At 36.9% G+C, this 11,960-nt stretch overlaps 2 protein-coding genes across 2 annotated transcripts in view; one reads left to right on the top strand and one right to left on the bottom strand.

The window, feature by feature from the left end:
- Window positions 1–6,422, top strand: part of LOC107755710 (polymerase I and transcript release factor-like) — a 25,815-nt gene extending 19,393 nt beyond the window's left edge. The window contains exon 2 of the mRNA XM_016572592.1: window positions 3,735–6,422. Coding sequence (XP_016428078.1) covers window positions 3,735–4,592 — 858 coding nt within the window. The 3' untranslated portion in view covers window positions 4,593–6,422. The remainder of the gene's footprint in view (window positions 1–3,734) is intronic.
- On the bottom strand, window positions 6,067–11,625 carry LOC107755697 (synaptotagmin-2-like). The gene is made up of 8 exons (XM_016572584.1): window positions 11,457–11,625; window positions 10,834–11,015; window positions 10,337–10,435; window positions 10,052–10,219; window positions 8,891–9,058; window positions 8,633–8,747; window positions 7,938–8,071; window positions 6,067–6,078 (listed from the first exon to the last, which is right to left on the bottom strand). The coding sequence occupies exons 1-8, from the start codon at window positions 11,623–11,625 to the stop codon at window positions 6,067–6,069; spliced, it is 1,047 nt and encodes a 348-aa protein (XP_016428070.1).
- Between the last annotated feature and the right edge of the window lie 335 nt (window positions 11,626–11,960).

The raw sequence follows: 11,960 nt of genomic DNA, 5'->3' as shown, positions 1-11,960 counted from the left end.
TGTAAGCGACTCACACATACGTATGTATGTGTGTGTGTATGCAGAACACCTTGTGTTTGATAAGAAAAAAAGGGGAAAGCCATTGCCCAGACCACGATGAGGCAGCGACAGAATGAAAAGAAGAAGGAATCCTTATGAAACGTGTTGCTGCACTGATTCAGATATACTGTATGTTACTTGTTTCCAAGACAGCTGTGTTGTGTGTGTGTGCATGTAATGGGTGAAAGCAGCTGGAATTAGATGGTGGGATTACTTGGTAATCCTCTTCTCTTCTTGTGAAATGTAACACCCTAGCTCTTATTGTTCCCCTCATACACACATTTACTCACATTTTCCAATCGTTTCTAATGGTGGAGTGCGTGTTTCCCTTCCTCTCTGCTCAGCAGAACAATGCAACATTAACTTGAGAGAGGCACTTTGGGATGTGAGCTCACCAAGGTGACTTTCTGACTTCCTCTAACATGTTTTCCATCTTACTGTTCCTCCATTACATCTGCTTTTAGAGAATGTTGTTTACTCAAAATCATTGACCTTCTGACCTTCGGTCTTTAGTGCTATAGATTAGATGCCCTTCTAATACTGTGAACATCATCGTGGTATGACTTCATATTTGAACCATTTGAAATAACACTGTACTACAGCAAAGTACTTTTATTGCATACTATTACACAAGTTCATAACTGCGTGCCATAGATTTCTCTGTACTGTTTATGTTAGCATGTTAGCATTAGCATCAAGTTCATTACCTTAAAATTCATTAGGGTAGCACATTGTTTGTCATATCGTAAGAAGCTATTGTGCTTGATTCGTATCAAGCCTGCAACACGACCTCTCTCCCGTCAGATCTCCACTGGTTTATTTGATACATGCGAAAAGCTGACAAATAAACAAAAAAAAAGTCTTTACTTAGACCCAGAGAAATAGTTTGAGAAAAAAATATTTGGTTACACTTTATTTTGATAGTCCACTTCAGACATTCTACTAACAGTAAGTAACTTTGCAACTACATGTCAACTAGCAGTCATTAGAGTATTAGTAGACTGTCTGCTTAATATCTTCCAACACTTTATTTTGATGGGTCCACTACATGCAACATACTGACTATCAGAAACTTTGCAAGTATATGTCAACTTATTCTACTAACCCTAAACCTACCCTAACAGTGTACTCTGAGAGTTAGTAGACATGTAGTTGCAAATTAATGAGAATTAGTTGACATGTAGTTGACATGTAGTTACAAAGTAACTTAAAGTTAATAGAATGTCTAAAGTGGACTATCGAAATAATGTGTAACCAAATATTTTGATAAAATTATTGTGCCTGGCAAAATTTTGTGGGTAAAATTCAGTCATTTTTATATAAATCTGTGCAATCAGGGGTTTTGTGTGAGGGCATAAGAGCTGCAGGCAGATTTCACTCATATCAAGTTCATGAAAGATTCATAAAAGTTGCTTGGTTTGATAGTGACTTCTGTGTGAGCTGTGCTTCATACTGTACACTGCCATTTATGACAATAGAAATTGAATTTTGCCTGTGAAACTTGTAGAGGGAGCAGTCACAAAAGTCCATTTGGCTGCAAAAACTCCAATTTTGTCATTGACAAAGTTTTCGTTGGTCTTAATAATTGGTTACTTCTACACTTCTCTCTCTATTTGACATAACATAAACATAAAATCATCTTCATGAAACAACCAAAATATTACAACATAAGTAAGGGATAATGTACATCCAGCCAGTTGTTATCGCAGAATAACCCCCGAGAGGGTGATCAGGAGCCCGACATGATTCGGAGGGGTCTTGTATCATCCTGAAGGGGGTTATTCCGCGATAACAACCGGTTGAATGTAAATTATCCCACTTATTACACGGCTGCTTCACAAATAAGTAAATAATTAGACACAAAATATTGATTTGAGTTTAAATATTTGAACGCAAACTTCTGTGAACACAGCAGTTGCAAACAAGCGGCAAGTTCAAACTAGACGGACATTTAAGAGATACGGTGCGGTCAAACCACTTATTACACAACATTTCACTATATAAATAATCAAGCGATAAAATATATTGATTTAAGATGAAAATGTTTTAAAAACTTTCCAGTTTGTTAGTTATCTTATAATCCATTACAGTGTAAAAAACAATCGTCGCAAAATGGCAGCAGCAGCGTTTGTATGAAACGAGAGAGCGAGTCCGTGATACCAGGATGACATAATTAAATAATTGTACCCATGATATTGAATTGAGTTTTAATATTTTATTAGCTAACCAAATGCAAAGCTTCCACGAAGAAAAACTGTTCCTTGCAAGAGTATAGCACCGACTTCAGTTACCCGGATGAGCCTGTGTTATCAGCTTTTACCAGTTGTTATCGAGGGATAACATACCTCGGAATGTCGGGACTGACCAATCAGAATCAAGTATTCCACAGAGCCGTGTAATAATTCAAAATACGTCTATCCCCATGTGCAGTACCAACAAGTAGGATGAATGAAAACACTGTGTCTCAGTATGATATGTCTGTTTTTATGTGAGGTTGGGGTATAAAACTCATACAAATACAAAAACCTCCAGTAGCAGCAAAGAACCTTATAGCACCATAAGCTTACCAACACATTGTTTGCTTGTTTGTTGCTTTACCTGTGTAGATCATTTCTCCCAGCTCGATGCAGAGGAAAGAATAAATCAAACAACAAGAAAATAAATTTTTATATTTGTTAGTTTGGTCTGGGAATGTTGGCAGGGACATTAACAGAGCAAAACGGGATGACTCAATGTATCACACTAACGGAAAATATGTCTCCTTTACAAACAAGTCAGAGCATTGTGCTGTAGAAAAAGAGTGTGCTTGGGAACGAGGGGCTTTGCAGGATGGAATGCTGGGAATTAGGGTCGGGCAGGAGGGTGGGTGGGAGACAGGTCGGAAGGGAAGGGAAGGGAAGGGAAGGGAAGGGCGATGAAATAATGGAAGAACAACAAAAGAAAGAAAACAAAAATTCTCAGCTCTGGCTGAGTCGTGCATGTTCTCCATGTGTCAACCTCTGTTAGAATTGATTTAAAATAGCTCTTTCATATGCACATGCTTGTTTGACACAACAAATAGTAAAGGTTTGCATCAGGATTTCCCTGCTAAAGTTGGTATTAATGAGGGATACAGAAGGTAACTTTTAGAATGACCTTTTAACTGATACAAACCATACAATTGCGTAATATAATGTTTGTAGTCACCCTACAAACATCATAAAATCATATCAGTTACCCCAGTGATATCAAATGTTCTGTCTAATAATGGTTTTGTTGTGAATTCAGCATGTGGGTGGGTGTGCTTTTGTGAATGTGTTCAAGGTCACCATTAATGTTAGTACGGAGACTGAACAATAGGGCATTAAATGGGATACAAAAAGACAGGACATTGATTGTTTTGGCAGTGCTTATTTTGGAGATCTGTTACACACTTTTGGCAAAGGAGGCTTATTAATTTTTCTTTTCTTTAAGGAGAGCGATACATCTGTGGACAAAACTGATTACATTTTCAGCAGAAAGTATCAGTGGTTATTGCATAATGGTAGCATGTTGGTACAGAAGGTGATAGTTGGGCTTTTTATTAAGTCATGGCCTGAGTAAAAAGGACCCACCACTGATTTTCTTCATTTTCGTATCTAGATATGGAAAGAAAGTACATTTACAAATGTTTTGAGGAATTTGAATTACATGATTATTTTGTTGTCTCTCTGCAGGACGAAGTGAAAATACCTTCAAAAGTCAGTGTGTCCAAGTCCATGAAGTTTACAGAGCCTGTGGAAGGAGAAGATGAAGGTGAACACAAAGCGGCAGCAGAGGAAGGAGGAGAGGACAAAGAGAAAGTCCATCTGGACCTGTCCTCTGATGAAGAGGAGGTGCAGATCGAGGAGACCATTGAGGAGTCTCGAGCAGAGCGCATCAAACGGAGCAGCCTGCAACGCGTCCAGAACATCAAAACCGTTTTCTCCAATTACAAAATTGAGAAAACCAAGCAAAAGACCAAGGAAAATTTGGAGAAGACCAAACAGAAGACCAAAGATAACTTGGAGAAAACTCGCATGAAGACCAGAGAGAACTTGGAAAAAACCAAGCAGAAGACCAAGGAGAATCTTGAGAAGACCAAACAGAAAACCAGAGAGAACCTGGAGAAAACGCGTCACAACATAGAGAAAAAGATGGGCAAACTCGGCAATCAGATGTCTGTGAACCCCGAGCGCAAGGAGAAGATCAAGTCCTCGCAGAAAAAGATGGTGAAGTCTTTCACTCCTGACCACACCATCTATGCTCGCTCCAAAACGGCCGTCTACAAGGTTCCCCCGTTCACCTTCCATGTGAAGAAGATCCGTGAAGGAGAAGTGGAGATCCAGGGAACCGAGATGGTGGAAGTTTTTGGGGAAGCAGAGGAGGTGGAGAATGCAGTGATGGAGGGAAGAGAAGATGAGGAGATGGAGATGGAAGGTGGCGAGATGGTGGATGAAGACGACGACACAGAAGATAGCCCTGAGATGAGAGCGTTACTGGAGAGGGGAGAAGAGCTGGTGTTTGTGGAAGACCATGACAGAGATAGCGATTAGTGTTTGTGTGTGTTTTTGGGTGCTTACACATTAGAGAAACTTGTTACAGAATGTTATATTGGTAAGACAGTATGGAAGGCTTAGATTGGTATCGAGTCAAATTTGATTTCTGAAAGCTCATCTCTGAGATTCTGATCAATTAATTGATGCCTAAAGGAGTTTTGGATGCTTAACAGAGCATCCGTTTTGCCAAACCCTGCTTGTTTTCTGCTACATCTTTGTGGAGCACCATCCCCATTAAAGTGTTTTCAGCGTTCTCTGACATAGCATAACCTCTAGTGTGTAGGCGCCCTGAGCGTGTGTGCTGTACTGCTAGTCCAGATATTGGATTCTGCAGGAGAATGTGAATGTGTCTTTTTGCATGTGTGTATTTGCATCTTTTATAGCAGCAGAATGTTTCCAATTTAAGGTGACTCCATTCACCTAACGTTTGTGCGAGTGAGTGATTTACTGTACTAGTCCAAGTAACTTAGTTCCTTGAGTTCATCTTGTTTGCTAAGGATAAGGGCTGGGGACTAGGCGTGCCAACCAATAAGATGCAACATGGTATCTGGGAACATTATTGTGCTAGATGGACAGCATGAACATAAAATTGCAACTATATGAAACAGATAACAGACGGATAGCTTGATCAAATGAACAACAGACTTGTTGGACAGGTGGTTCTTTTGTTCTTGAAGATTATTTGGTCACACTTTATATTAGGTGGCCTTAACTACTATGTACTAACATTAAATACCTACAATACTATGGATCGACTGTGTAACCACATTCCCACATTTACTGCTCATGAGTTTGGGCTATGGATAGGTTAAGGAGTAAGGGTTGGGTTACAGTTAACAGTGTAACTAATGAAATGATAGATATATTGTATCAAATTATTAAGTACATACAGTAGTAGTAAAGGCCATCTAATATAAAGTGTGACCAATTATTTTCCTTCTTGTTGTAGTCTCACATGTAGAGCCACAGACTGTTCTTCACTTTTTATAGAAGGTGGAGGAACAAACCAAAATATGAAAACCTGAAGTATTGCTAAGTGCTCATTTTTTAAAATATTTTATATATCTTAGAGTTTAATTAATAATGTTACATTTCCTTACAACAGACTGTGGTAGTCAAACTGTTACATTGATTATTTTTGGTCTCAATGTGACAAACTACACAAATAGTCAATAGTATAAAAAAGAAGAAAATGAAACAGCATTTAAACATCCAAAATGATTATGCGAATACATGTTTTTGTCCTGTTGCATGAGGTTTACTGGAAACTCTCAAATCATATTGACATAAAAGAAGTATAAATATCTATAAAATGATCTTGGTTTCAGAATGGCACTGCAGGCATGCTCAACAACAAAGGCACCAGTGCTCTTTACCCATTTAAAACTACTGTTTGTGTAACATTTGTACGCCCCCTGGTGGACATGTGTGGTAATGTTGTAATGGGCCAATGAGCGTTGAACCCTTAGCCTCATTTATTGACCTAAGAACACAAAAGTTATAATAAGCAAAACAGGTATAAGCAGCAAAAAGCTACAAATATTGTCATCAGCACCTCCGATTTTAAATTAAACACATATGATAATGAATCACTGCTATTACTTAGAGCACAATCATTTCTCAGATGTGTTAACTCCATTTTCCTCAATGCTCAGATTGTATCATTTCAGCAATTGCGTAATCTTGCAAAAGTTTTACTCTGCTTGAAGCATCTTATTTTTTGTTTTATTTTTGCTTGTGTAGCTGATGATGCATTTGAATACTCTCTTGTAATGTCACACGTCTTAACCACTAATGTGTTAATAAAAGCAATCATGCTTCACACTCCATGAGTGCAATTTATCTTATAGAAATTAATGTAATATTTTTTACACTCTATTATTGTTTTACTGCATATTTACAATTACATCAAGTTTTTCCCTTCTTATGTCACACTTGCTAATAATATGACAATAGAACAGCCAGCAAAGTAATTCTGCATTATGCAACAACTTGTGTTCATAATATAATTTATATCATGACAACTGGGGTGGTACCTTTTCAAAAGGTACATGTTTGTATCTAAGGGGTCCATTTTGGTACCTTAAAGGTACATATTAGTACTTAATGTGTACATATTAGAACCTAATAAGTACAAAAGTGTACCGTTTAAAAAGGGACAACCCAGGTGACAGCTGTTGTACCTTTATTTCTGGGAGTATACAAGAACTTGCTACTTCCAATACATATGCCGATATAGTGCTGTGAGTATTTAAGACATACTGCTGCTGCACAAATAGCATATAAAATAACTCGTAGCAGATCTATACAGGTGGAGCTGGGGAAGGTGGAATGCACTGCGAAATGCTCTAGTGCAGTGGTTCCCAACCACGTTCCTAGAGCCCCCACAATACTGCACATTTTGCATTTCTCCTTTGTCTGATACACCCATTTCATGTCTAGGAGTCTCTATGAGCTGATGATCTGAATCAGGTGTGTTTGATTAAAGAGACATGGAAAACATCCAGTGTTTGCAGGGCTCCAGGAATGTGGTTGGGAACCCCTGCTCTAGTGAATACTAACCAGTCATTTAAAATGCCTTGAACGTGGTAGTTACCTTGCTGTCTATGGGGGGGGGGGTCAGAGAGCCCTCGGATTTCATCAAAAATATCTTAAATTGTGTTCCGAAGATGAACGAAGGTCTTACGGGTTTGGAACAACACGAGGGTGAGTAATTAATGACAGAATTTTCATTTTCAGCAAAGTCATTGGCTGTGAATGCATCATGAACCAATCAGCTTGTGCAAAGTAGTTTAACACTGTGAATATCATCAGTTTGTGTTAAGGACCCATCAGCCTGCGCCATCTAGAGTTTCATGACAGAACTTGACATGTTGTTTACATGAAAAACATATTGCTCCTTTATGGCTTTGATTTTTATAAAGACAGTCCATCATAAGAGGGTCCTTGGCATTCAAATGTAGTTAAATAGAGCACACACAAGAAACAAATGATACATCTTTTTAATTTGATTTGCATTTTCAAACACAAAGTGACTTTAGCATTACGAATACAAAAGTGGAACAAAACAAACTTGTTTTTTGACTATAGCAATCTATTTATATAAATATAACCATTTTAACTGTTGTCATTTGCATAGCTATTAATGAAGTGGAGAAGAGAATATTTAATTCTTATCTCATTTTATATTTGCTAAAATTACTGTCATATTGTCTGTACTGGTTTAGCTCTCACCAAAATGAGCAACAATTCATCATCACGTCTTTAACTTACAAAACCAAGCAGAGTGATAGCTGCAAAAAAAAAAAGGTTATATCAGATGTAAGAATGGTCACACATCACCTGAATCTGTTCAAATGGGACCTCAAAGCTGAAGCTCTCGTTAAAGTATGGGTTCAATGTGTTCTTTTTAACTGTAGTTTTCTTCTTCTTCAGACGCTTTCCATTATGCTGTAACACAATCTTGACATACGGATCTGACACAGGAAGAAGGATCATTGTTAAAGTAGTTCAAATGAAAATCACAAAACATTTTTACACACACACACACACACACACACACACACATGTCTGGTTTGCTATCCTTGTGGGGACTCTCCATAGGCGTAATGCTTTTTCTACTGTAAAGACCGTATTTTCTATCACCCTACACCAACCCTACACCTAAACCTACCCCTTACAGGAAACTTTCTGCATTTTTAGATTTTCAAAAAACTTAATTCTGTGTGATTTATTAGCTTGTTTACCCGTGGGGACCTCAATATAGGCACAAGTCCACATGAGTCTGTGTGTATTCAGGTTTAAGTCCCCACCAGAATAGAAAAACAGGTACACACACACACACACATACACACACACACACACACAAACATTCAGCCAACTGTAAATAAATTAAATGTATTATTCAGTCAGTTTGAACACACCTGCTCATTCTTAATTAGCAGTATTTTCCACATTTTAGAAAAATAGAATTCAAAACTATGAAATAGTACAAATTTAATTTAATTTAATTTTTTAAATGTAATCTTGAATTGTACCTGATAAACCACCAACATCCATCTTTTTTAGATTTTTGGCCTCCATTATGTTGACGGTGAGTTTACCAGCAGTGGGGACATAACGCAGAGAAATGCAAATGTCTCCAAGCTTCTCCTGTTGAAGAGAAAGAAAAAAAAGATCATAGTTCCAAATATAGAATATACAGTTTAAAAATCCAGGGATGGATGATGGCATACCTGAGAAATCAAGCCAGTCATGCAAAATAAAGACAAATATTGACAGAAAATAAAATGTACCTCCTCCTTTTCTCCATTTTCGAGATCCCTCCATTCATGTAGCGGTTGTCCGAGATCCATACAATTCATGGGAATCTTTATCTGGCCGATCACATCATGTTTACCAAACCGATCAAAATCAAAAACCTGAAGCACCAGAGTTTTACCACCCAATTCAGCATAGGGAACCTATAATGCATGATGAGAGGCAGGAACAAAGAATATGTGAGAGAAACAAATGAGCACAAATTAGTGTATCAGCATTTTGTGTAAATCAGTTTTCCAGTGTTAATACGTGTTTTTCCAGTGTTAATACGTGTTAAAAAAAACATTGAGACGTCTTTTCTAAAATGCAGACAAGCCCAAAAATAAAACAAATGTTACCTGATGCAGGCAAACAAAACATTCAAAAAAAATTTTTTTTTTCAATTTTTAGTCATCAAAACTTCAGAATGTTTATGCAGGTATTTTCCATAAAAAGGCAGTCTATGGTGACCATGTGGCAGCCGTGGTCACTATAGTATAAACTGTCGCTGTATGAAAATGACAGCATCTCATTAGAGTTACAAATGACCTGCTCTTATTGGACTGCCTTTAACTGAAACATTTGTGTTTACTATTGTCATTTTGCATTATTGACACACTATTTTCCTAATTAATGCTGTTCAGTTGCTTTGACACAATCTGTATTGTTAAAAGCGCTATATAAATAAAGGTGACTTGACTTGACTTGACTTGACATGAACATTTGGAAAGAACAGTTGTATGGTTTGGAACAACATAATGATGAATAAATCAGAATTATTATAATAAATATGAAAATATTAAGTTCATTTTTAATTGAATTTTTCCTTAAAAGATGTATATAACCTCACTTACCTGGATAGCTGTCAATCAACAAATGAATCACAAAACCAGTGTAGGGAAGCAGGGATTTCTGGGAACTTAGGATGCCACACAAGGAGACAAAACCCTGACACAAAACCTGAGAGAGGGAGAGAAATGGACAAACTACAGGTGGAACTAAACAGACACCAGAACACTCAAAAAGACAAAACTACATGATGTTACGAATCATACTGAAAAGCCACATGTTCACTGTAAGAGATACATAATCATGTGCATACGTCAGAACCTGGCTTTGTACTTTGTAAACAAACAAAAACACTGAACAGGAAAAACCTTGAAGATAAAGGTCTCATTGAACACAGGGCACAGGTTTTTGCCCTGGACTTTGGTTTCAAATTTCTTCTTCTTGTCTGGAAGCAGGTAAACTTTCACATATGGGTCAGATGTACCACCAATATCCATAGCGGGAAGGTCTTGAGCCTGAAGAACTCCAACTATCAGCTGTTGACACAAAATTAAACATATTCCTTCCATTTTCTTGTTACAATGACGTCATTGCAACTCAACTAGCTACCTGTTATGGTACATTTCTAATAAGGATTTTAATACATCAGGCACCTGAGCATCAGTGAAGTTGTAATCCAAAGAGAATTCCAGTTTTCCAAGGTTTTCCTGCTCCTCTTTTTGCACTTCTCCCTCCTTTTTTACTCCTTCCTCCTGCAAAGATGGATAGTCATATTTTATACAGTATGTCCATGGAATATGAAAATAAATTTTAAATAACAAAGGATATTATGATGTGTTTAACGTAAATCATAAATCTAGCTATACAGTTATTTTTATTCTGTCACATACATAATTTTGGCAACACTCTACATTATTTAAATGCATATTTCTAAAGCATTATTAATCTCAGTTCATGTTAATTAACAAACATTAACAAATATAAATAATTACAGTAACAAATGTTGTATTCATTGTTAGTTAATGTTAGTTAATGCATTAACTAATAACTGTTAACTAATAAGACCTTGCTGTAAAGTGTTACCTTTTTTATAACATGATTAAAAAAAAACTTTCAAATTGAGGTTGTATTTGTGTATTTCTTCTTGCACCTTTTGTTCTCCTTTACCCTCTCCTTCAGTCCCTTCTATTTTTCTCCGTCCTGCTCTCTTCCTCTCTCTAGCTTTCTTGGATTTCTTCTTCTTGCCGAAGCATTTCTTGAAAATGCAATATGTAAAACAAGCCACAAGGGCGAGAACCACCACTACAATGGCTGCTACAGCCCACATCGGCACTACAGAGAACAGAGAGCTGGTCAGTCTCCATGGAAACAGGTACAGGACATAAATCACACGGGACAATTGTCGCTTAGTGTTGTGTCACATCAATTCAATGTACTTTTAATTTGAAATTATCATCATCTGTAAAGCTGAACAAACACTATAAATCAAAGTGCTCCTTTTATGTAATCTGACTTCTCATCAAATGCCGATAACGAGTCAGAGAAGAAAATGAAAATGAAGAATGGTATTGTGTCCTGTGAAGGATATACAATCACAACAAAATCAGTGTATTCTGTATTTTAATGAAATTAAATGCAGTGAGTTGAACTTCATATAATTATTTATAAATGTAATAAATTAACTGTTTGATCTATACCTACTCTATTAATTTTGTGCTTTTTTTTTAAGTCTTGCTTTTTTATTTTAATGTAGGGCTAAGTGTAGGTACTTACATGGAAGATGTTCCAGTTCATTCATGAACTTGTTCTTCATGTATTCATAGTCATGATGAGTTGGGTGAGCAGGATGGTGCTCATGTTCTGGTTTTGGTTGTGGTTCAGGTTCTGGTTCTGCTGGTTCAGCAGTCCGCCGAACATGGACACCCATATTCACAAACCTCATACCAGCTGTGTGTCAAGAATCAAATGCACAACTGAAAATAATGACACAAAAAGAGGATGTGTGGAAGACCCTGTCCAGTAAATCTCAGGAAAAATACTGTTAAGAAATGAGAATTATCTGAATAAGAAATATCTTTATCATGAAGGAAAAGAAAAGAAAAGAAAAAAAAAAATTCAAAGTCATTTTGGATGCTGACTGGATTTTAAGAGTTTTTCTCAAGAAAGGTGAATAACGAAGTAACAACTCCAGTGAACTAACTAACTAACTATGAACTATGTAAACAACAATATTTATTTTTGGACAAAATATTATTGTGGTCATATATATACAGTATT

This window comes from Sinocyclocheilus rhinocerous, unplaced genomic scaffold, assembly GCF_001515625.1.
Source record: "Sinocyclocheilus rhinocerous isolate Xijiao unplaced genomic scaffold, SAMN03320098_v1.1 scaffold1193, whole genome shotgun sequence".
Classification (NCBI taxonomy): Eukaryota; Metazoa; Chordata; class Actinopteri; order Cypriniformes; family Cyprinidae; genus Sinocyclocheilus; species Sinocyclocheilus rhinocerous.
The sequence above is the reverse complement of the archived record's forward strand: the minus strand, read 5'-3'. Positions and strand labels throughout refer to the sequence as shown.

Excerpts from the sequence above, each read along its gene's own strand:
- LOC107755697 (XM_016572584.1), bottom strand. The coding sequence starts at position 11,625 with ATGAGGTTTGTGAATATGGGTGTCCATGTTCGGCGGACTGCTGAACCA. Across the intron at positions 10,436-10,833 it reads AGGGTAAAGGAGAACAAAAG|GAGGAAGGAGTAAAAAAGGA; the intron begins GTGCAAGAAGAA and ends CCATCTTTGCAG. Across the intron at positions 9,059-10,051 it reads ATGAGACCTTTATCTTCAAG|GTTCCCTATGCTGAATTGGG; the intron begins GTTTTTCCTGTT and ends CATGCATTATAG.